This window comes from Hippoglossus hippoglossus, chromosome 24 (genome assembly GCF_009819705.1).
Source record: "Hippoglossus hippoglossus isolate fHipHip1 chromosome 24, fHipHip1.pri, whole genome shotgun sequence".
Taxonomy (NCBI): Eukaryota; Metazoa; Chordata; class Actinopteri; order Pleuronectiformes; family Pleuronectidae; genus Hippoglossus; species Hippoglossus hippoglossus.
In genome coordinates, this window is record NC_047174.1 from 12088286 (window position 1) to 12114331 (window position 26046).

At 42.2% G+C, this 26046-nt stretch overlaps 1 protein-coding gene and 1 long non-coding RNA gene across 3 annotated transcripts; both read right to left on the reverse strand.

Annotated features, from left to right (window-relative positions):
- Positions 1–7763: 7763 nt before the first annotated feature.
- LOC117758911 lies at positions 7764–23665 on the reverse strand. The gene is made up of 4 exons (XR_004613379.1): positions 23655–23665; positions 19447–19453; positions 15134–15143; positions 7764–8062 (listed from the first exon to the last, which is right to left on the reverse strand). It is a non-coding gene; the product is annotated as an uncharacterized LOC117758911 (long non-coding RNA).
- tmem200a (transmembrane protein 200A) lies at positions 8628–25672 on the reverse strand. 2 transcript variants are annotated; one of them, XM_034580877.1, is made up of 5 exons: positions 24911–25672; positions 12654–12791; positions 12246–12469; positions 11579–11742; positions 8628–10980 (listed from the first exon to the last, which is right to left on the reverse strand). In XM_034580877.1, exons 2-5 carry the CDS (start codon positions 12782–12784, stop codon positions 9889–9891), a joined length of 1611 nt encoding a protein of 536 aa, XP_034436768.1. In that variant the 5' UTR covers positions 12785–12791; positions 24911–25672; the 3' UTR covers positions 8628–9888. The 2 variants fall into 2 exon arrangements, with proteins under 2 accessions (XP_034436768.1, XP_034436767.1); XM_034580876.1 differs by having other exon boundaries at positions 12207–12469; positions 24911–25670.
- Between the last annotated feature and the right edge of the window lie 374 nt (positions 25673–26046).

Genomic DNA, 26046 nt, shown 5'->3' on the forward strand with positions numbered 1-26046 from the left:
AAGATGATAGAGAGAGGGAGAGAAAGAGACGAGCAGCAGCAGGAGAAGGGGTTGGTGCCCTGAGGTCGCTCCTTCCAGCAGCACTAATTTAATTGGCTTGTTAAGAGCGATGTGGGATGCTTCCTCTTGATTGGTTGAGTAGGCAGATTATGCCTACAGAGACAGGAAATACAGGAGGGGGCGTTCAAACTTTTAAAACTCGCACACATGCATTCTTGTACTATTCTATCTTAGTGAAGACACTCATTGGAATAATGCATTTGCCCGGCCCCTTACCCGAGTATTTTTGTGCTGTTTTTGCACTATTCTGTTATGCACTACTCTCACCCTGTCCCCCGTGTGCCTTATGACTGCATACTACGTTGTACTGTGTACTTTGTTCTGAGTACTTATATGTTCTGTCTACTTATATGTTTACACCCGGGATCAGAGAGAAAACGCAATTCAGTCCCGTCTATGTCCTGTATGGCAGAATTGACAATAAAGTTGACTTTGACTAACCCTAACCCTAAACCTAAACCTAATTCTAACCCTAACCCTAACCTTAACCTTAAAAACCATAAAAGCCTTAAAAAGTCGTAATCCTCAAACAAGCCAAAAAATCTAAAAATGTCCCCACTCCGTAATATCTCTGCTCAAAATGTTCCTCACAAATATATAAGTACAAGTACCCCCCACCCACACACACACACACACACACACACACACACACACACACACACACACACACACACACACACACACTACATATATTCAAGAGAATAACATAAAACAGTCACAAACACAAACAGAGAGAGCGAGATTAGCTCATTCATGCATGCACTGTAGTTTATTAATGAGGACAGACTATAACATCAGCTGCGCGGGTATGTTGTGTGTCCTTCGGCACGCCCCAGGGTGCAGTGCTTGTGTGCATTGTGCGGTAAAGAAGTGCAGACACAACAGTGTGTGTGTTGTGAAAAAGCTTTTAGACCGTCAGCTAAGTCCCACTTGGAGACCAGAGTCTCTCACATAAAGCACAGAACACACTCACATCGTTGTATATCTATCTTTGTGGGGACCCATTATCGATGTATTGTGCTCTCTAACCCCCTCTATCCTAACCATAAGTGTCACAACTTCCCTTTCAATCCTTTTACCTGGACCTAATTTAACGGATAACCATTAACCAGCATTTGGTCACCATGAAGCTGTTCCTGCAAATACAGTGGGCTTTTTGAAACCCCACAAGTATAGAAAAATAAGCCCACGTACCCACAGCTAGTGGTGTGACCTCTCTGTCTGCCCACACTCACTTAGTCTGGATCCATGCATGCATCTGTCCACCAACCTCTGGAACCTCTTAATTTCCCATAAGTCTCTCTTTCTCTCTCTGCTCCTTCTTTCCTCCAACTTCCATTCCCTGTAAACACTCACATCCAACCCGACCACATGTATTTCTCACACATGTGGTATCCCTCCTCACCCATGGAATGTTTATACTAATGTGTCTTGATTAGAACTTAAACTGAAGCCACTTCCATCAGACCTCAGAAATAAAAATCTGTAGAGCATAACTCTGTGCCTAAACATTTCTTACACAAATCGAACTGAATATATTTCTGCTGCTAGTCTTAAATTGGAATGAAATGCTGTAATGTCACGGTCAATATTACATCAATAATTTAGCCATCTGTCTAACTAAATCTCTGTCTGCCTGTCTGTACGTGGTTCGCACATTTCTCGAACTGTTCATCTTGTCGGCTTCACACTGGCATGTGGGTTGTTCAGGGCCAAAGGAAGTGCTGGGTTGAATTTGGTGCGATTTGGACAAGTGGTATGTTCAATATTAATAAACTTTGAATAAATCAACAAAAGCACGTTCACAACAACGGCGGGTAAGAACAAGTCATGATGTCTCAACCTCTTCTGCATCAATTTTTGATTATACCCTCTAAACTATTTGGAAGTGCAATATTATATATCACTAGGGTTCTATCCACTTAAGAGGCCCACATACAGATCACATGTTACTAGCAGGTGCAAATGGGAACTTTAATACCAGAACAGAGAAACAGCTGCAGCAGAAAATCAGCAGGCAGCACTAACAAATAGCTGAGACACTGCTGCTCTGACAGATTCATCGGTACCATCATAAACTCAAAAATGTTCTTTCACCAGCAGCATGTGTGTAGTAGTAGTAACTGGAGTGTGTGAAGTATGAACAGCTCACAGTTCATCTTGGTGCTCTCTTTTAGTTTCCAGTGTCACAGCCTTACAGATACGAGAGGCAGAGAAGGAGGAGGGCGGTCGTGAAAGAGATGCACAAATGACAGACAAGATACGAACCGGAAATAAAATATGGAAGAAGTCACATGCAGAGAGCAAAAGAGAGAGAGAGAGCGAGAGAGAGGGGGGGGGAGATGATGATGATGATAAAGGTGGCGGCTGAGCGTTGGGGAAATGTGGAGGAAACCACAAGAGACAAAAAAACAGATGGGTGGAGATATAGACAGACAGAGACTGTCTTTAGAAAGGAATATGAAGCAGATGCAAAGCCCACCGGTGACTCACCTGGCGCTGGCAGTGTGTGTGTGTGTGTGTGTGTGTGTGTGTGTGTGTGTGTGTGTGTGTGTGTGTGTGTGTGTGTGTGTGTGTGTGTGTGTGTGTGTGTGTGTGTGTGTGTGTGTGTGTGTGTGTGTGTGCGCGTGCGTGCGTGCGTGCGTGCGTGTGTTGTGTGTGTGTGTGTGTGTGTGTGTGTGTTTTCTACTAAGCAGGATTAAAGCATCTTTTTTGACATCCCAATATCACTATCGAATTAATGTGATACTTGGCCATAACTGTAAAAAATATAAAAATGACGACCAATAAACAGTTGGTTTCCTCTCTCACTCAGTGGTGCTGAGTCATGTTTAACTCCTGACGTAGAGGCGGGCTCTACTTTTATTGTTTTTACTGAAGCGGCCAAACATCCTGTCCATGATTCTTTTCTTGGCATTTAACTGAATCTGAAAAATGAAGGGGCTTTTGTGCTGCCACACACACACACACACACACACACACACACACACACACACACACACACACACACACACACACACACACACACACACAGAGCTTGGGATTTAACACTCAAATTTTGAAAAGATTAAGTTTTGTTGTGATGAATATTCATGCTCTGTTGAAAACGTATAAAACATCTTTTAACTCCATCACTCACCTGTTGAATTCTTGCAAGTAGCAGACGGGTCTTCCAGCTCCAGTGTGTCATTTACTGTCTGTACAGTGTGAGTTTGTTTGCTCGTGTTTTTTCCTTTTGCAGGTGTTTTCTTAAATTGCAGGATGAGCTGTCTGTGCCCTTGTATTTTACACAGACTGGATTGCTAACTGATCCATTGATGATGCATAAAGTGCATATGAGGACTGTCTGTGTCATATTGGAAAGGAAGGTCAGGAATCCTCCACTACTCCAACTCCCATTAAAAAAATTAGCAATGGGTATTTCTAACAAAAATGATATCTTAATTAATGGGAACTTCTTCCACCATCATGTTACCATAGTGCCAGTTAAGGAAGACTCCAGGTCTACATCTTCTATTACAAACTGCACTTTGGCATTGTAGAGCATCAGTATACGTATAGAAACATCTTTACCTCCTTCATCTATATTTAGAACAGAGTGCACTCTTTTAATATATTTATACAGTTATACCCCATTGGCTTTATTCCCTTCCAGCAGAGAGTGGTCCAATTCAGACCACATGCATCAGATAAATGGCGGTGACCTTACATGGTCTGACTATCATCGCTGTGGGACAGAGCCACAGGCAGTTGGATTAACTCCAGGATTACAGCTCCATTTTACTGTTCATATAATTTTCTCTTACTACAATTAATGGCTGGCAGTTAGCGTTTACGTTGTTTTTTAAAAGCTCGGGTTGAGCGAACGTGCATCTGTTTTTACTCCTCAGGCAGGGGTCCAGACCTCATCTCGGGCTGCTATGGCAACAAGGCTGGCACCCCCACTGTTGCCTCATGGCGAGTGCACAAACACACACGGACAGGAGCACGAACACACACACACACTTGCACATTGGAGTTATTGCCAAAAGGCTCTTTCAGTGACACACACTGCAGGGGGGCTCTGTTTTCTGCTTAATTACACAGGATTCTGTGCAGTGGAGAGAGAGAGAGGGGTCAACGTGACATAATGACAACATGGCAACAAAGTGATTTTAAAAACCGTGACAGGCACCTTGAGTCAGCTGAACCTGAGGCCTTAGATGCCCGGGATTTATCTCTCAACACGTCGAAGCAGCCAGAATAACTTCCTTCCTGGCATTTAACATCCGTCTCTTAAGTTATATTTAAATCAGAAAGACTTGTACCAACATTGTGGAAAGTCACAAAAGAATCAGTTTGATAAAAACAAACATTTAGTGCTCTTTCCCCCCGATCAGTAAATATTAATAATAGAGCATTCGCGGCTCTGGAAACCAGTATGTTACCGATTGGGTGACTCACTTCCATTACTAATTCAGCCCATCTCAAACCACGGTGCATTGTTATTATCCGCGACGGCTGTACTAATGCAGTTTTGCCCTCCCGGCAGCCGTGCTCCTCAGCTAATCCGCGAACCATTCACTCTCCCCTCCAGATGTGTTGTGCTAATGAGCCTGTTTATTAGCTGATTATGCCAGTAAACTATCACTGCTGTTGTTACTGGCAAAAACACAGGGGGTTGTAATCGGCAGCACTCGCAATCAGCAACTTGAAACACACAAAATAAAGATAGAAATACAAAACCTGGTTATTACAGATACGGGGGAAAGATGAATCCTCTCTCTCTCCCTCCTCTCCTCTCCAGGGATTTCACCTGTGCCTCAGGTCTTCAGGGTCATGCTTTTCTATTCATGCGGTTATAAATATGAGATCAGGTGGGATTTAGTGATGGACATTTTCACCAGCATACCTTTGTGTGGTTGTGCATCCTTGTCTACCATCCGAGTATTTTCTTCTACGTTCGTCGTGATCACTGTGCGGCTCCTGTCCAGAGTCCAGGCTGACAGGATTTAATGTGTGGAGTGTTAGGCGGTGGGATTTACTGTAGCTGGCACACTTTTCGTTATCGGTGCAGCCTTGGTAGCTCTCGTTGCTCAGTGTTCTTCTGTTTATTCCAAGTGTGAAAGACTTGAGACAGTTTTTTTAGAGCAACAACTGCAGGAGCTTTCTTCACCTTAGTAAAGTTTAATGATATAATGTATAACAATTCTTCTTATCGACAATGTTCGCACTCAGAGAAGTCCCCAATTTCAGGATGTTTGATCTCGGTTGCTTTTTAGTTGCAGCAGATCCGCTTTGCCTGTCTCTTCAAATGGAAAACACACTCCTGGCCACTTAGCCAGTAAGATAGCCAGCTGTTTTCTCTTTCAACATTCTGCGTAACACGAATAGAACTTGATCACATTACCAACCCCAGCAGCTAAAACCAAGAGTTTCAGACAGAGGCTGAAAGGAGGAGCTGCAGCAATGGGCAGTGTGAGGAAAGCGATGTGTTTTCTGAACATTAGAGCATGTAAACCTTTCCAAGCAATAACCCAAATACAAGTTATGAACCTGAATATGAGCATTATGTCTCCTTTAAATATGATATCAGTACTTTTAGAATAAGTTCAATCAGATTTTTCTTACTGTCAACAAATTATATAAAAGGCACAAAGCCGATATAACTTGTTTACCTCGTCTGTGGCAACCAGTCTCATGCAAATGTATTCCTGCTGTAGATGTAAATCTTTCAAACCAGAACCACTAACTTAATATTTTGAAAATAAACTTGTAAATCTCATAAAACAGCCCTCCACTGTAGTATTTAGCAAACATTATTAAATCGGAGATAGTGGTGCATTTGTTGGGGAATATTGTCTTCTGCAGATTATTACACATTTGTGCTGTATGTGTGATTGACTCATAATATTCTACAGTGCCCATGTTCATCATAATGAACCCACGGTAACTGTCTGGCACTTTGAAAATCAACAGAGCTCTATGTTAATACTTGATAGTTAGGATAAATGAATTTCTGCTTCTTGTCTTTTCATGGGAACAAAGAAAAAGCTACTTTGTCATATTCCCTGTCTTGTCCTTTAACAGATACATATTGACCCTTTCTGTGCACCAATGTACAAAGTTAAATATATATTAGTAACTTAATACATGTCTCGTACAGCTAGACTGTGAGTCTCTTCACAACAGACTAACAGGGCCTCAGCAGACTGAAGTGTGTGTCAGAGCCGAGGAGGAGAGAGGACGGGAGGTGTCTCCCCGTAGCACATCGGCTCTGGACTGAACAAACACTGAGATGATGAAGAGTGTGTGTTTGGCTGTGGGGTCCCTCAGCAAATTGAAAATGGAGAATGGATACATCACCTGTTGAAGCAGTAAGGGTCACAGAGTAAGATGCATTTCTGTGCACGCAGTCAATCATCTGAATCGTTTGATTCTGCTGCTGTCACTGGTCAGCCATCTGTCTTAACAGGACACGATTTGCTTGGCAACCACAGTGTGCTCCTGCTAGTTTGACTTTGATAGAATCAGTAGAAGACGCACAGTTATGTGATGCTGTGAACGTGTCTGACCTGGACAATCTCCCGCTGCGTTCTTCACATGTGAACCTTTTTCTGACATTTTCCGTAGATCATTTCTGAACTATGGCAAAGGTCAAGGTTGTACCCTGTTGTTTCCCTGCACCTACATATCCAACATTCCACCCTTTCATTTCATATTAAAGATTAAAATCCTCAACAAAGAGACTCCAGTAAAGTCTAGAAAGGAGGAAGTGATGTTTTTGTAGTTGCTTTATGTTAATTTGATGTGACATCATCCATCTCTGCTGCCTAAATAGGTTTTCTGCCTTCACAAAGGGTTAGGATTATCATGTGTTCCCTCAGTCACAGACATGAGGCAGCATCATGATACTTAGTGTGTGTGTGTGTGTGTGTGTGTGTGTGTGTGTGTGTGTGTGTGTGTGTGTCTCCCTATTTGCATTTGAGGAGTAATATGTATTCATGCTCTCATGTAAGTCAGTTTACACGTGTGTGTGTGTGTGTGTGTGTGTGTGTGTGTGTGTGTGTGTGTGTGTGTGTGTGTGTGTGTGTGTGTGTGTGTGTGTGTGTGTGTGTGTGTGTGTGTGTGTGTGTGTGTGTGTGTGTGTGTGTGTGTGTGTGTGTGTGTGTCATCCCATAGAGCTGCAGAACATGTGATAATTGATGATGACTCATCCATACCTTTGTCTATAATTTTCTATGCGGGAGACTTAGAGAAGAGGAGAAAGAAAGAGACAGAAAAATGAATTAGTGATGAATTTTGGAAGATGTGTTCAGATGTCAGGTCAGAGTATGTGTTAGTGTGTGTGTGTGTGTGTGTGTGTGTGTGTGTGTGTGTGTGTGTGTGTGTGTGTGTGTGTGCGCGCGCGCCCAGGAGATGCTGTTGCCTTCCACTAACCCGTGAGAACGGCATTAGAAGACCTTGTGTGAATCCATGTGTAGGACTGTGGTCAGATGCACTCATTAGGACAAAACATGTTTCAGTGAAAATACAGTTTATTTTGAGAAAGGATAAAATTGGACATTGACCCATAAACTGCAGGGAACCAGTTAATGAAGCTCTGTGGTAAGGTTCTGGAAAGTTGCTCTGTCTTTCTCCACACACATCAGGATAGTTTTCAAAATAACAAGATGTGATCTTCCTCGTGTGAATTGAATTAAAATTAGCGGAGAGAACAGTTAGAGACGTTTTGAACTTCAATAAGGAAGAATTTATAAATTTATAAGGTAGAATAGCTGACAAACCAAACAGTACCTGAAACACAGCTATTGACCAACATGTATTGGCTCATAAATAAAGGCGAGTGTAGTGGCTGCGATAAAAATAAACCTTTTTAATGTCAAAATATGATGAGTCAGAAGCTGTATTCCAGATCATGGGACCTTCTTTATTTTGCGAGTATTGAATAAACCCCACAAGATATGTCGTAAAATGTCATCTGTGACAGATGTAATATAATAGCAGCATAGCTGATATTATACTAGAGATGTTCCAATACTGATAACACTGATAATACCCATAATCCGACATGCCTCCAATAGAGCCTCCAGTCCGATACCATGTTTTCAAGTTTCACACAGATAAAACTTCAATTTTCTTTTCCTGGAAATCACTTCTTCTTCGTTGCTCCAAAGCAGTTGTGCTGCACTGCCACTGGCTAGTAGAATGGCATAGAAGTGATTTTTTTGGCTGTGTAGCGTTAGCCAGAGCAAGCTAATATTTGGCGATTTGGCAATATTTCACACCGGAGAGTTCCACAACTAAAACCGCGATTACAGTTTTGAGGGGTGGCACAAGTGATGCCAGTTACAACAATAGCAATAGGCTGTACAACAATGATAGCAATTGGTTACCAATATCAATGTGCAAAGTCCAGGTATCGGAATCAGTATCGGGAAGGGAAAAAGGGAATTGGAACATCTCTAGTTTATTCTGATATTTGACTCGGTCAATTGTGCAGAGCCAAAATAATTCAGCGGTGACAAAGTTCAGATCTCTCAATTATTATAGAGACAAATATTACTTTTTGTTTAATAAACTAAATATTTTCTCTTATGACCGGTAATTCGAAGTGAGCAAGTTCTACACATCATTTTGAGCTTTAGCGAATGGGTTCAAAAGAAAACATCTCATACTCATACTCATACCACAAGTTTTCAAATAGAAGGGTTTTCCCTGATACTGAATATGGGTTCATGAATAGACCAAGATGATCAATATATAAATAACAGACTGCATATCCTGAGTGAAGTCAATCAAGATAGTTTTCAGTAGTGGACATACAAAACCTTTCACACTATATTTCTAGAGACAGGGGCAGCGTCATTGTAACCTCAGGCTAACATGGACTCTGTTATTGTATTTTGCAGCTTAGCAGCTTTGACTCCTGTATCTGTGCTGTATTTGTCTGAATTCGCTGTTTGTGTGGCCCAGTTTCTACATCTACTACAATCATCAGACAAACACAAACATACAGGAACCACCAGGAAAACATATTCCTCACCACTAATATCTATATCTTGAGGAACCTTGTCACTTGATACATGTTCTCTCTCAGGTTTGCACCAGGCAGTAAGTTATCACTTGGTCTAATTTAGTTGTCAGATGGTTGTAGATTAGTTGAAAATACTATTATCAGCTTTAGTCTTTGTATACAACCCTATTAAGCTCTTTGTAGCTTTGTTTTCAAAGATGCTGTGGTACAAATCCTTATTATTATTTTTATTGTCTCAGAGCTTCTTCTCTTTTGCTGGTTATTGGGCGTTGACTGTGTTATAAAAATATTTGAGTGTATTTCACTGAGATAAATTGCTCACACATTTCCATCATGTCCTTGATTCCCCCACTGGAGTTAAAGTCTGTCACACGTGAAGAAAAGCAATTTTCAAAGTCTGTTATGCTGAAGCGGTATTGATCCTAAAGCTTTGTCTCACTGCTGAGATCCTGTTCAAACTTTCTTAAAACTATTCTTATATAAAGCAGACTGATGGTGTAACGTGATGTATTTATATTAATCCCTAAAGGGAGATATTCCACAAAGGTCACAGGTCGGGGACGGCTACAGAACAGCACCTCAGGACCAGGTCAGAGTCTGGCGGACATGAGGCCTGATCCTTTCACTGAGCAAAATGGTCCATTACTCACTGCTCCTCAGCCTGCTGCTCAGAAAAAGTGTTGTAAACCCACGTTTGGGTTTCCTCCCTCCAGGGTGCAGCTGTTACACTGGTCAGTCCGGCCTCAAACAAACACTCGCACTGTCTGGAGAGCAATTTACAGAACAGGACAGAACTGTCCTCAACCTTCAGTTCAGAATCGGGTCTCAGAGCTGCCCCTCTTCAGTGTGTTGCTGTTAAACTCCTCGTGTTCAAAGCTCAGATTGTTATGAGACCTCGATATCATTAGCAGCTTCTCGCGCTTACTGTAGTCGCGCCTCGCTGTCGCGGCCGATGACGCGTCCAGCAGCCGCTCCCCTTGCTCCTCCCTGTCCTCCAGCCGCATGTAACCTTTACTGCTGCCCCGGTTGCCGCTGATACTGCGGCTGCTGTTGCTACGGTCGAGGCGGGGCCAGCTGGGGTGCTTGTGCTGCTCCGGGTGCACGCTGAGCATGCACGGCCCGCGCTCCAGGTCCAGAGATTTGGAGTGGCTGCTGAGCATGTGCAGAGAGTTGTTGGAGCCAAAGTCACTCCTGGCTGCTCCCGGGGAGAGCCAGCAGCCTGAGGTAGAGGAGGGAGTAGGGGAGAGGGAGGACGAGGACATAGAGGAGCAGTGGGATGAGGAGGAGGCAGACTTACTTCGGTGTAAACTCGGCGGTTTGGAGGCTTTGGCAACCGATGCTATGGGAACTACCAGAGACTCCATGGAGCTCAGGGGCGCCGCCCTCTCCCTGTCTCTCCTCTCTCCTCCCCTGTCCTCCTCAGTGATCACCTCCATCTCTGGCTCATCAATAACGCAGTTGTTGAGTTTTATAACAGGGAGAGTAAAGGCAGAGATGGAGGAGGAGACGATAGAGCGAGCATGGTGTCCTCCCTTCTCCCCGTCTCCGTCCACCGACCACTGATGGTGCATGGAATCTGAGTGACCCAACCCCAGCCCGGGCCCACAGATGGGCCGATCTTTGTAGAGTGGCGCCAGCAGCCCCGCAAAGCTACAATCCAACTTAGCCTGCTCTCTCTGTCTGTGAAACTCATCACCCAACAGCACCTCCTCCTCTGTAGAGCCTCCTCCACCTCCTGCGCGAGAGGAGAACGCCAGGAGGGAGTTGCTGGCCCGTCGAGCTGCGTTATCAACTCCGAAGCCTTCTCTTGCATAGGTGCTGTTGCGGTGTTGTTGTTTTTGCTCCCTCTGCCTGAGGCGATGGATGTCGATAACTGTGGAGTACATGTCTCTCATATGGATTATCTAGAGCAGAAGATAAATATATTGTTAGTAGCAGTAGCATTAAGCTGCGGATTGCCTGGCAATATGTTTAATATTCCATCCCATCCAATTACTGTTTCACAGTTTTAGATTATTGTGCAATTATGTTGGTGTCAGTTTGTTTGATTCTCACATGGATTTACCTGCAAGGGAGGACGGGAGAATGAATTGAATCAAGGAGCGGAAGGTGAGGGCATGAGAGCACAGAACAGAAACAATGGTGGAGGTTGGAAGAAATCTGATCTGCATCTTATGAACAGTTGATGAATATGGATGAGTGCAGTGAGCATGCCCCTCACTTTTTAGAGTGGATGAAGAACAGAAATGAGAATATGCTAAATGTGAGGTTCATTACATTACAGTACAGTGAATGTAATCCAGTTCTGGTTTCACATTGCAATTGGGGGAGCGCACTATATTTATAGTTTGTCCTGTTGTCATCAACTGTGTGGGCTGTGTCGAGCCACTGTCTGTATAACATGAATATATGACCCATAGATATATTCAAAGTTCTAGTATTTGAAGTCTATAAGTACAAGAAAACATAGATATATTCCTGTGTGTGTGTTTGTGTGTGTACCTTTGTTTCTCTGTCTCTGTTTTCATGAAGAATGGCATTAGCACAAATAAAGATAAAAATCCCGATGCCCATGGTGAAAGGGCCGAACATCTTCATCCGCTCAGAGTGAAGATGCTGTTCCAGGAACCTCGTCAGAGCCCCCCCTGTCTGCTTGGAGGGTGTACCTACATGAACAAAACATAGAGAGATTAAAGGGTCAGTGTGTAGGGTTTAGAGACATCTAGTGGTGAAGCTTCGTGTTGCAGCTGAATACCCCTCACCTCACCCTCCCCTTCCAAAGTTGAGAGAGAACCTGTGGTAGCCTTCAGTTGTCATAAAAACTCAAAAGGTGTTTAGTTTGTCCAGTCTGACCTACTGTAAAAAACATGGCTACCTTCGTAGGGAGGACCCGCTTCTGATGTAAATATAAAGTATTTAAATATAAAGGGTCCATTCTAGGATAAAGGGAACCAAAATTCGTATAATTTAGATTTATACACACTAGTGTGTCCATCGGCATAGTCGGGAGTGAGTGAATTCTCATTTTTTGGTGACCTATCCCCTAATACTATGAGGTACGAAGCAGATCATTATCAGATGGTTCTTTCCTTCCCTTGCACATCATGACTCCTGCTGGAAATACCCTCACCCCTCTCTGTGACGGACATCTTGGCTCCATCTCCTTCACCTGTGGAAGATGACTTGTCTCCTCCAGCTGCTGCTGTCTCTGATCCTCCTCCAGTCGCTGATTTGGCCGAGGGCGTGGTTTCCCTGTGCGGCCAGTAACCCAGCGTCGCCATGCAGATCCCTATGGCTAAGACGACCAGTCCCAGGAGGAGGAAAAACCCAGAGGCGGAGTAGAGGCGGAGCCTGCCGCGTACCACCACAACATCGGTGCGTCGTTTTCTTTTTCTAAATGGATAGAAATGAAAGAAAACACCATGGAGACTTAGATTTAGTGGCATATAGTGTAAAGCCTGTCAACTGGCACAAAATAATGTCACAAATACTCTTTTTAGTTTATTTACAATAACAGGTCTTAGAAAACCTTTTTTCTTTAACATTAAATCTATGAATATAAGCTTGAGACGAGCACCTGGGAGCAGCCTCTGGGACGGGGTTTCCCACGCCGGGTGATGTAGGCTGTCCGGGTCGAAGCTGAGAGCGGGCAGAGTCCTGGCGTTTTAGCTTGGCCAAGCCTGTTAGCACACCGGCTGCTGCAGTCATACTTAACCTGCAGGTTCACAATGTACAAACACATTAGTCATGAGTTTAAAATAACCAGTACTGTACGTCCAGCATCTGTTGTGAAGGCGTGTTTATGCCATGGATCACTAAGGGACCGCTTGAAGCTGATGATTTCTAATCTTATAAAACTATGCAAATTAAAGGGTCAGTGAGTAGGATTTAGTGACATCTAGTGGTGAAGTTGTGTGTTGCAGCTGAATACCCCTCGCCTCACCCTCCCCTTCCAAACATGAGAGAGAAGCTGTGGTAGCCTTCAGTTGTCATAAAAACTCAAAAGGTGTTTAGTTTGTCCAGTTTGGGCTACTGTAAAAAAAAAACATTTAAATATAAAGGGCCCATTCTAGGGTAAAGAAAACAACAATTTGTACAATTAAGATGATCACATACTAGTGAAAACATCACTAGGATTATTTTATATTCAGTTTCTGCCAATAGATCCCTTTTACCTAGATCTTACACACTGAACTTTAATAAAAGAACAAAAGAAAGCATCCTCTAGGTAGAGACATAAATATAGACACACATTAACATGAAGAAAAACATTACCAGTGAGAATATTTGAGAACAAGGGATGCACATATGCTTTTCAGCATATAGCCGAAGTCTGCCAGATGCTCTGTATATCGGAGGTGTAAAACACTCTCACGCAACCATGGAGGTTGAACCAGTTCCAAGAATCGCAGCTCAATTTGTCATACTTCCTGCATATATTTATATTCTTTGGATATTTTTGTCACAAGTTTACATGGAAAGTGCGTCAAGACTTTTGCCGTCTTTCAAAGTTAGAGGAATTCTATTCCCAGTCGAGCAGTGACACAGACGTGAGCACTGAAAGGAGAACACACCCAGTACAACGATCATTTCTGTTTACTCTTGATGTTAAGCTGATGACTGTCAGCCTTGGAGTCAACACGGAGAGGGGTGTGTGTGTGTGTGGGTGTGTGCGTACTTGTATTTATTTTTGCAGGATGTTTGTTTACTGCTCTTCCTGTGTGCATGAGAGAGAAACTCTGACGTTAAAGAAGCAGGAGGATCAGAGAGTTTGGAACTGAACATGCCGTCTTGGATTGCGTTTGCATTTTTTATTGTCACCCTATTGTTGCTGTTGAAAAGAAACGGAAACGTGGAAAAGTGAAGAAAGCTGCAAATGATCATGTTCAAATGAATCCTAGTCTTTCTGCTCACCAGCTGCTCAGATGTCTATAAATAGTTGATAAAATTAAGAGTTAAAGACTTAAAAACAAACACAGGCTTATTTTAGCAGCCTTCATTTGGGTTTAAATGCCTGTTAATCTCGGCTCACATGAGCATTAGCATTGTCCTGTGAAGCATTAAATAGGATTAAATAGACTGTATTAGATGTTGAATAACGAAGGTACTGAATGGGAATGGAAATATAAGTATTCTGCTTCATTGCTACAGGTTCATTAACATTTTTTTTGTTGTGTGCCACGTTGGAACTCATGCTTTACCTTCGGCTGTGACATCGTTTGTGTCACATGTTAGTAGCCTTCAGTATAAATAGGACTGTGACGCATCTTTATTAATTAGAACACAATTGTGACTCATTACCATCAATTGGAATATGATATTTATTTAACTGAGAGAAATGACTTTTACTTTGAATTTGATTGGTAAATGGACTGCACTTACGGACCAATCAACGTGCATTAGAAATGTGGCGAAATGTAATGATTGACAGCTGATCGTGACTCGTGATTGGTTGAGTCAGTGGGACCTTGTTCCTGCAGCTCCATCCCACAATCGCTACGGCACTGACTCCATCTTTGACGGAAGGTAGCAGCGCAGGATATTTAGGCTTAATTTCTAGTGGAAGGAAGAGAAGATGTGTCTTCCATCTTTATCGACAGTCTGTGGTTTAGATGCTACTGTACAAACCCACAGGGGAAAAGTGTTTTTGCTTAAAATGTCCACTCTGACTTAGAAAGCAGTTGTGATGCACTGTTTGTAGTTTGAATGTGGCTGAAATGCATTATCTTAAATTAAAATAGTGATTTTTATTAAATATTTACCACTTTTCTGCACAGTGTACGTCAGTGTGCATAAGACGATAAAACGGATTTAGCATGGGAATGGGAACACACCCATGACCTTCGCTTGTCTATTTGTTAATTTCTCTCGTCTTCCTTGCTCCCACACCTCCCTTACACGTCCCTCCCCCCCTTCTCTCTCCCATTCTCACTCCATCTGATAATGCATTCTGGTTGTGACCCTGAATAATTTCTCCCCCCTTCCTTCACTTCCTTTTCTCCACCCCAGCTTCACTCTCTCGCCTCTCTCTCTCTGTTTGTCTTTCTCCTCCTCCACCCAATGTCCCCTTGGATCTATTTTTAATCTGTCTCTAATTTTAATTTTCCTCTATTTGGTCACTCGCCTCCTTCTTCGCTCCCTTCCTTCCTTTAGTCTACACGTCTCAAAGCTATGACTTTAAAAAAAAAAAATCTAAATCAGACAAGGATAAGTAGGGGTAGTTAGCTGAACTAAGTGGGAATCATACATGAGACCAGATGTTCTCTCCTCCTGCCTTCTTGTCTCCGTCTCACATTTTTATGAGTTGTTCATGTCAGTCGTCTTATGGGTGATGCTGCTGTAGGAAGGTGCTTTACCACAGATGGTGAATCACACAAGGACAAACACAACAAGTCGGTTTTCTCTGTGTTTTTTTTCCTGCTCTCCCTCTGTCTCCCTCTTTTTGATTCTCTCCTTGGCGTGCGTCAAACGGGAACCCACACAGTGTGGCAAGAGCGGGGGGGGGGGGGAGATTTCCTCCGTTTACTGAAAGGAGAGAAAAAGGACAGCTCGGGAGGACAGGAGGAGAGGAGACAGGGGGGACGAAAAACCAGAGTAAAAGAACAGAATGTCAGGAAGAGGAGAGGAGGGGGCTTTAAAGAAAGATACACAGGCACATACTGTGTTTCCAACAGCAAATGTTACCTGGGAGCGACTCTGAGTCATGACCACAAACTGAGAGCCGGTTTCAAAAGCTGAACACAGAAAGAGGATGGCAGCTGTTTTGATGAGACAAAGTGGGTTTGATGAGCGGATGGGAAGAGGAGAGAGAGGCTTGAAATTAACGGAGAGAAGGGTGAGGTGATGACAGGACCGAGCCGGGTGCATCTTCAGTTTTACAAGGCTGCTGTAAGAAGCAATTGGAGCGGAGCTAACGAAACACTGTCCTAACAGGCACACCAGCAGGCTAATGAGAAACCAGTTAACACAACTGTGGCACAGAAAGTCCGGGATGTGCAGTGACCGCATGAAATGACGAGGTAAAATTCATGCTCCACACCCAGCACCCGATCTGCACTGGTTTTAAAGAGATTCAAGATTCAAATTTTATCCCCATAACAGGAAAGTTGATCGGAATTTGTCTTGACAGGCTAACTGCCCTTAAAAATAATAGAGACATAAATCCTAAAAGTAGAGGTTAAACCAGAATGGCCCTCAGAATAGTACATACCACCTCCAAGGCCAAATGGTCCCCTTACATTCAATCAAGCTGCACCAAATTGCACACGCTAATAGATATAAGTCCTCTTAATATGATTGATTTTTTTTTTCATCATGATTCAGAAATTATTCTTCAGGGAAATCAATGGAAATGTCAGAAATGCTAATGAATAAGAGATAAGATTCTCTATGTTACTCATTTAGATGGTAACAGGTGGATCCTCTGATATTTCTCTTTAAGAAAATTTTAAATTACAACTTTATTCCTGTTATATTATGACTTTTTTCTCGAAATCTCAGATTTGTTGGTGGTCCTTTACTACTCCATCGCATAAAATAAATAGACAAAATGTTAAAGTAAATAAAACCTCAACATATAAAATGTACAGATAAAACACAGCACTGTATACAAACATTGTTTTTGCATGTTGAATATACAAAAGGAAATCCTTCAGTGTTTCAGTCTTAAGAGGACAATATTACTGCCACAACATTGTCTCTTTTTGTTGGAACTAACCCATGATAATCATAAACAGACTGTATGATTATAATATTAGTTTTTTTTTCTCTTCTCTTCAGATAAAACTTAAAAATAATGAGAATTCCACTGCCCCATTTCCCATTAAACTGCCTTAATTAACATTTTTCTAAATAAATGTAAAATGGATAATGAAGTAGCCTGCAAGGGATAATTTAATAGAGACTAAATTGCTTCCGATGTTTTTCTGTGCATGCTCAAAACGTGTGGCAAGAAAACTATTAAAACAATTTGATACACCTCATCCTTCAGGGAGCAGATTCACTCTGTTACTGGAGACATTTAATGGTTTACTCTTACATGAGTGACACGTACAGAAACATTCCCACTGGCAGATATTACACATTCTAAGCCACAACGCTTCCTGGGAGAGAATCCTCTGCATGTGCTGCGTCCCCGTGCAAGGGAATGCCTTTTGTTGTATGATAACAACCTGATCTATAGGAGACGTCACATGATGTATTGTCCCTATAGCAACTACATGTGCTGCTGCTAGGTGACAGGTTTCTATAGCAACTAGCAGATGTGTGCACTGGAATGACAAGTACAGTCAATGTGACTGTATCCTGTCAACAAAGGGGGTGCTTTCCATGGATCACTGTGAGTCTTTATTTCAATGTGCAGATATTGAGCAAAAACAAATCCCTGTGTCATGATTGGAGGAGGTGGTGGGAACGTGGACATCCAGGATATAGACAAGCAACAAAGACTTTGGCATTAAAGGTGCTTGCAAATGAAAAAAAAAAATCATTATCTGCACTCTGCACACATGTACGCATTAGCACTGCTTTCAGGGTGTTAATTACTTCTTGTTTGTGTGATTTGTGCTAAAGCTCTGCAGTTCTGCAGTCACACATTAACGAGCAAAGCACTGAGAGAGTGGAAGGGAACAAAGCGTGTGGTACAGAAAGAGAAAAGAAGGGAGGAAGGTGGAGATAAAGTTGTAACAAATCTGGAGGGGAACGAGTAAAAGACGGAGCAGCTTTGGTCTACATGTAAGAAACTCCAGAGACTTTTTTTTATTCTGGAAACACGTTGATAAAAGAAAAGCTTTGTCTCAAATGACCCACTTGAATGAGCTGTGTGTGAATGCCTCATAGAGGGAGACATCTAATATGGACGCAGATGGAGGAAGGGGAAAGCAGTACGGAGGGATGTAATGAGAGAGGAATGAGCAGGAAGATAAAAATGGAGCTTGGTGGAGAAAGAAAAACTGGCATCCATTACAGTTTGTTTCCCATTATAGTTATAGTGGGTCATATGTTTTTGTTTCTGTGGCATTAACTGCTCTGGTAAGGTTAACTGAGTCCAAATTGCTCTAATAAATGTGAAGTATCAATGGCCCAGCTGGATTTTAGCGAGACAGACAAAACCCCCCGCTGCTGCAGTGAAGGTCGCCTGTCATTATATCATGGAAACACGTAAGACTGCCCTCAGAACAAGACCTATTTCTGTCTCCGTCAGAAACGGTGGACTATCTGCAGGTGTCAAGGACAGAAATGCAATGAACAATATATTCATATTTTGTTCAACCTGCTCCTGACACCACTTTAAACTTTAAAAAAGTACAATAAAGACAGTGTCAAGTGTTAATGTCAGACGCAACTACTTAATTTTAAAGTACAACCAGGCCAAAGTCAAGCACAATATTACTCACAGAGTACAAACTGGTGGAGAACACGCTCATAGAGGGAATATAGAGTTAATGTTTGATGTTTATTTTCCTGTTATTCAATTAAAATCTCAGAAACACACCTGAACTATTACACTACGATACTGTGATACATTATGTTGTTAATGTGTAGTACATTGTTGAAGTCTATATGGTATAGCATAGTATATATAGTATAGTGTAGGGTAGTATACTTTAGTATTGAATAGTAAAGTGTCTTTGTATACTAGTACTGCACACTATACCATATATACTATTCTATACTACACTCTATAGTATAACAATACAAATTTATAGAATATAATGTAGTAAAGTATGATAATATATGTATAGAATTGTGTAGTATAATTTATATTGTACAGTAAATATGGTATAGTACAGAATGTTATAGTATAGTATAATACAATATATGGTACAGTATGGAAGTGTGAATAAATGTACATATATATAAATAAGTTGATATAATATAAAATATGTAATGGCAGTATAGTATAATGTAGCATCAAATTTGTGTATATTTTTCCTTTTTATTATTGTGACATATATATTATTTATATTTTATAGTATTGTGTTGGATAATACATAGTATATTGTAGTACACTATAATGTAGTATAATTGGTTAAGTATAGTATCTCTGTTAAAATCAGCTGGTATTTGCTCCAGTAAACTATGTTCATATTACACTAATCAGGGGATAATCACTTCACCAAATGGCTGATGGGAGGAAATGCAGTTACAGTCAGAAACACAAATCCTCTTATAGCTGGTGACTTCCATCAACCTGTAACGGAAGAAGTTCACATTATCCTTTTCACAGTGTCCATGTTTGCTTTCTGCATTCCTGTGTTATTGCTCACAGATGTGATGCTTTTTGGCAGCAGAGTGTCAAGTGTTGAACGTCCAGAAAGCTTTAATAAATCCTCTGACAGATGAGTATTCAAAACAGTCACTGCTGCAACCAGATTTCTGCACAATGATAAAGTATGTATGAAAACTGGCCTTTCGGTGGCAGCTAAATACAAGTCAAATTAAAACTGCTTCAGAAACTGGTCCCAGGAAGCTACAGGAGCTGTGATAAAAGGTTGAAACATAAATATGACACCAAGCTGTGAAATGGATTACAACGCATGATGTGCCCCACGGCAGGGAGATATCTTTCTCCCAGCCACATGTTTCATCCGTTTACTTTGTTGATCCCTGAAGTGGAATTCCGTGTCGGCTTTTCCAGGAGGGGCATAGGTCGGCGTCAGCTGCGGAGAAACACCCCCGCAGCTGCTTGTTCAAACAAGGCAATCTCTATCACCCTGAAATCTCCATCACGCTGCTGTCCCCAAAATCCCTCCTCCATGCCGCTTACTTTCTATTTACAAGCTGATGTCGGCCTTGTGTGAGATATTTGATCTTCCTGGTTTGACTCCCTTTTCCCTGCATTGCTTGTCACATGTGACACTGCTGTTGACCTGAAGAAAGTTGAGAACAGTTAAAGCTGCCAACCCCCCCCCCCCCAAGTTAATTTTATAGTTTTATTTTGTTTGGCACAGGGGCTCTAGCTGAATTCTTGTTATTGTTAAATGAAAGATCATGGCAACAAGAGAAAACAAAAGAGGATATGTTTGTCCCTTTAACTTCATGTTTTGGAAACCAGTGTCCTTAACTTATTAATACACCAAACTGAAAACTTTGCACAAGCGTTTGTACTCTTGCTTTTTGAGCCGCAGGTCACTTAACCGTAAGTTGGAAGCTAATATGCACAGGCACACAGATGCTTTCAGGTTTTCTGGTTGATTATGCAGCATTAACATCATAAGGGATAGATGAAAGAAATGAGAAAGGTCAACTTGTTTATGATCTCATTTCATTGGACAACAGGAGCTGGTTGCTCTAGCTGGACACAGACCCGGTGGTATGACTAGGTCGGCCTAAGCCCAACTCAGAGTTTGTACCTGCTGTGTCTGAGTCTAAATCGCAGCCTAGTCAATGGTCGATGTAAAGGCTCATTTATGCTCAACTTTAGATTTGTTTATAGAAACAAACAGAGCCTTCTGTCCATCTTCTGCATTAGTTTTTTCCGTATTTATGCGCATCTTCTAAAGGCTTATGGATACGGAAGAAACAGACAAAATGTTGCAGTACCACTGGAAAACATGGGGGGCGGTGTAGCCAATAGTTCAAGCAAGACGATCATAGGATGCAACGAAGACATTTTAACAATGGTGGACATCATTGTGGCGAGACCTGGCGAGTTGGTAAGAAACTACAGGTGTCTACAGGAAATGTTACATTCAAAGTATGCCGGCAGTGACGGTTATATCATTTAAAACGGATATATCTCTTTTTGTACGTGAAGGCAGCCTTAAATTGTCAAGTCTACTAGTTTCAAAGATGAAAATATAAACAGTTTCACAGAAAATTATGCGTCTAGTGAACAAGCAACCCAATCAGCAGGCTTTCAAGAGTGAAAGAGTAGGGAAAGGCAACACCAATTACAGATATACTGTATATGGAGCCAGAGAACCTATTGACAGATTTCGTTTTTTTGCAGTTTGAATGAATCAACAGTTTGCAACATGTAATGCAGAGAAAAGAAGCGCTGTCTCCAGCCCTGCAAGCGTTAGATTCTCTTTGATTTTACACCGGTGGATCTTTTAGTAAAAGTCACTATAATTGTGAATCTCAGCTGAACAACACACCAAGTGATACTATACGTAAATCTGGTCCGTTTAAGATCCCTCACCAATATGTTTGTCTACATACCCGCCCAGGAGGAGGCCACACACACCAGGGAGAGATTTCCCAGAAACTGCGGGACACCTGCTATTTCTGGCTTCATCGATGGTATTCGCGAGCTTTCAGGCACCATCTAAAAACAAGCAACTTTTTGTATAAAAGAAAGGCTTTCACTCCATGTGCGTTCAGGTTGTGTGCCATGCTGACAAGAAAAGGAATTGATGTGTTGGTGCGTTGGTATGGGTCTGCCCGTGACGCACACGTCTTGAGGCAGAGCGCAGTGGCAGGAGTGTGAAGGGAGGGAGGGATCTGGGGTCTGACGCCAACTATGTGCACTCAAAGACGAGGTCGATCAGTGAGTGCTGTATATTTTTTACATGGATACACAGAATGGCTATATCAGCGCTTTCATAATTCCCAAAGATCGTAACTTTACCGCTCGGAATTACAACTTGTTGACTTGAACATGATTTAACTATTATAAACTGGCAATTACAATCGGTTTGATATGACTTGAACGCAACATTCGGCTTCTTCTTAGTCTGGAGGTCGGTTACAGGAAGCAACAAACTCCATGTGATAGACAGAAGAATAAAAGTCAAAGTCTCTCCCCAACAAGTGCAACAGAGCTAACAGGAAAGTGTATCAAATCAATTCATTGCCCCCTAGTGGCGGGCTGCAGCATAAACCCATCCTCCTCCATGTTATGGGATTGGACAGGGCCGAAACTAAAAAGTCAAAGTGCAGGTAAAATAATCTTTTTCTGTCATTTTGTGTAGTTGATTATGTTGTGTGTGCATTTTTTGATGCTATAAAAGTGGTTAAACTCCAGGATCAGGAAGTGGAGATGCGTCATCCATCTTTATTTAGCTACTGGTGTGTACACACCCACATAGTCCTGGGCAGTAGTTATTACGTCTTCCAGGGTTGAATCGGTTCAAAAGGAACATGTTGTTTTCTATGGTAATCGAGTCAAGTTGAGAAATCCCAACTGAAGTCTCTGCTTCCCTGGTGAGCTATAAACCCAGAAAGACAGATCACCACATGGTTGATGGGATTAAAAGTTATTTTATGTGAAGTTCCTTTGGGAATGGGCCATATTTAGAAAAGACACGAGGGATGGAAAAAAAAAGCACCGAAAACATGGAACAGATAGCGGAGAAAGGAATTTGTGTCAGAGGGGGAAAGAAAAGAAGCAACGAATAAACTGATAGTGAAGGTGTGTTTGTGCATAGCTTTACTCCTACAGACTCGCGGTCAAGGGTGAGTCATCTGTCTGGAGAATACGTCACTTTGTGTTTCCCGCTGACCTTTCTGCAGCACATTTCCTGATGCAAGCACTCGAGCAGCAGCCTCTTCACCATCTTCTTAGTTTATTTCCTCACCATCGTGATGATGTGCACTGCTATTCCAAAAAAACCTTGCATCCTTCACGACGACTCACTATCATCGCCTGCTTGTGATAAAATCAACCGCCGAATTGAATTAGGTTTGGAATTGAATCATCAGACGCTCCAGCCAAACACGAGCAGGCGCGGGTGTGTGTGTGTTGATGTACCGTAGTGCGCCTCCTGTTGATTTGAGCAAAATGACTCATTCTGTCTTCCTCGCATTCTCAATTGTCAGTTAGTCACCCACACTCATCATGAGGAACGAGGCGTCCCCCCCCCCCCGCCTGCTCTGCAGCAGTGGTGTCCAAACTGGAGACGTGGGACCTTTATGGGGTCCATGTCCGGATTCTAAAAGCCCCCTGTCCACATTTTAAGAATGAATTAAGATAACAGTTCTTATTTAATTTGGCTGCAAACAAGCGTCATAAATCAGGTAAACTGGAGTATTTTCCCCATACGGAGTCTGGCTCATTTCTCAACAGGGGGGTTTTTAAAGCGGCGAAGTGAAGCAACTGCTCCCCTGCCAGTGGGGCATTTAAACAGGATTATCCAGATAGCGTGATATCTGTGAGGGAGGGAAATGTCAAATGGCTTCTTAATGATCTTCGTATTATACTTGAATGCATTTTCTGTGTTGTGAAAAAATGTCTCACTATCAACCATTTGGCTCCACAGGTCTTTTCAACAGCTCTCAAGGTGACTGTTAACCATCATCAGGTCAGTCAAACCAAACACAATAAAACCAGCAGCAGAGCATCTTTGTGCTTAAGTCCTCCTTCTCTGAAAAAGAGTGTTTTGCTCATTGTGTCTTTTACTCGGATGTGTGACCTTCGCTGTGCAGAGTTTGTTACTAGAAAGCTTTTTTTAACACGTGTTAAAACAGCAGGTTGTTGTGAAATCCCCTCTGGAAGCCAATCATGGTCCAGATATGGGTGTGATGGACACTTGGAGAATTTAGAGCAAATACAGAGCCAACGAGACATTTTGTTCCCACTAGTTAAACCTTTGAATCGTTTATAGAGTCTTCATTTTTAAGGAGGAAGGAGCACATGAAATTTTAAAAACAACATATCATAGACAGAGTGGTGTTCAAAGCTGATTATTATACTAAACAATACACGTGTGAGAGGGTTATGATGACTGAAAATGACAGTTTACCCTTTAATTATGATCCTATTTATGAGGCAGGGTATTGACACTATGACTTCTTAGATTCATTATGAGATGCTGGCATGAAGGAGTGATCATCGGAGGCTTCGCACAATTGAGAAATCAATCAATAAAACTCATATTTAACAAGGCAGGAAGGAGCTGATGAGATTTTATAGCAACATTAAGAGTTAAGATCTTTTCACACCAAGTCCATATTACTCGTCCGAGATTCCTTACACACCTACTCCGAAAGTAACAGGTTTCGATTTGCTGTGATTTTCTCATCTGTCAAAGTCGTTCCAGAGAGTTGTTTGAGATGTTCAGGATCAATTGGATCTGAGAAATATGTTTTCTTCTTCTTAATATGCAGTCTCAGTGTTGGTACCAAATCAAACCAGAACTACTGACATCCTGAAATCCTGATCACTTCCCACCTCCTGGATCAGAACATGGAATTCCCCTTGTTCATGATGGCTCCAAATGTTTTCTTTTTTCAAGAAGTAGAGGGACACAAAATCATCCTCACTGCTGGACTCCATTTTATCTCCTACTGCAAATATAATAAAACATACCACACTCAGGGTGCAAGGTTTCTGTGTGTTTTTTTAGATGACCAATTAAAAAACGCTCGTGAACAATACAGGCTTGCAAAGACCTTTACTCACCTTGTAGTTTTACTAAATAATTCACTATGTGATGTTGACATGAAAATGACCGTTGACCCTTTTAACGATGACCTTTGACCCGTTGTAGAAGGAGCAAATATTGACACCATGCCTTCTTAGATTAAGTAATGATACATAGATAGCTTCCTGACATGGAGGAGGGATCATTTCAAGCTTGGCATGATGAAGGGATCATGGGATTCATGGGAACCAATCAACAAAACAGCCAATGTTGAACTGTCCCAACTATTAAAGATGATTCTGTCCAACAAACTGACAGTAGGAAGAAGCCAAATAGTCACTTAAAGACTGTAAGTCTATCAGAGGCTGGTAATTGCGGTTAAACTCTCCTGTTCATCAAATATGGATGAAAACCTGATTAAATATGGATGGAAATAAAAAAGATGGAGTGAGGAGCTGTCAACTTGGCATGTGTCATGATGAGTGCGTGTTTAAGAGTTGGAGGTCAAACACAGCTCAGCTCTTACCTTCACAAAAGCGTCTCACTGTCACTGTGCCATCAGGCATGGAGGGGGATCAGGCTGTAACCTGGGGGGGAGTAAAAAGCCATCCTCCTACTTTGAAGACTACTTCCAGTAAAACGCCATGCCGGGGGGGAATGAGGATGACAGGAGACATGCAGCAGCTCAGTTCTTTACTACATCCAAGGTCTCTGGTGGAGACGCTGCGTTGGCATCGGTACAATTTGTCTGGGTCAAATGAAAAAAAAACGGGATCCTTTTCTTTTTGCGCGGAGCCCGTTTTACGCCATTCGGAGAGTCTGTGCGCTCAGGACAAAGGAGCCGGTGAAACAGCCTCCTAATTACGATAGAGGGGGAAATCCTTTAACTCATCCCGCCTATTTAAAGTCGCAATGCACAGCTTGTAATCCCCCAGCGGAGAAATATCCTGTATTCGACTGAAGAACAAAAAAGACGCTCGTTCCTGGTTCCCCTCAATGCGTAAAACTCTCCGTTACCCCGCGTTTTCCCGTCCGAAAACTTGGTTTCCCGTTGAAAAGAGGGGAAATTAAAGGTTAAAAAGGGATGTTGTGTTTTAAGAAAAAACGGTTGAGAACTGTACACCAGCGAGAAAAGCGCGTTTCTCTCCCTGTGAGCCGGAGAGAAGACGCGGCGGCTCCATCCAATTCCTCCAAAGCGCTTCTTCTGCGCTTGTGGGAATGTGCGAGGCTCACTGAGTGCGTGCGTGTGCGTGCGGGCGTGTGTGTGTGTGAGAGAGAGAGATGTAGTTGTGTGTGTGCGTGTTTATGTTGGGAAACAAGGCACCGTGCCATGCTTTTCTTTCTTGCATGGGCGCAAAGGATGAGATGACTTGTTTTTTAGAGGAGATGCCTGGATGATGATGCACAGCGTGGAGAGGAGACACACGGATCAGCGTGTCATGTTCAATGCATTTCTATGGGAGCAATATGAAGCATGGATTCTGAGTAGTATCAATAAAAAAACACACAAAGTTGTGCAAATGCAACATTCCTGCAGCAACAAAACTAAGATGGAAAAGTGTGTTCAGCTATAATTGTCTAATAGCTGCAGTGTTGGCCTGAGTTACTCCTTGTGTTTTCATATATTCCCACAGGTTGGGAGTTTTCAGCATATGCAGAAAG

Bases quoted from the DNA above. Each gene is read 5' to 3' on its own strand.
- tmem200a (XM_034580876.1), bottom strand. From the start codon at position 12,784: ATGACTGCAGCAGCCGGTGTGCTAACAGGCTTGGCCAAGCTAAAACGC. The intron at 12,470-12,653 runs GTGCTCGTCTCA...CTATCCATTTAG, and splicing joins GTCCCAGAGGCTGCTCCCAG to AAAAAGAAAACGACGCACCG. The intron at 10,981-11,578 runs GTACACACACAA...CTTCTGCTCTAG, and splicing joins ACAGAGACAGAGAAACAAAG to ATAATCCATATGAGAGACAT.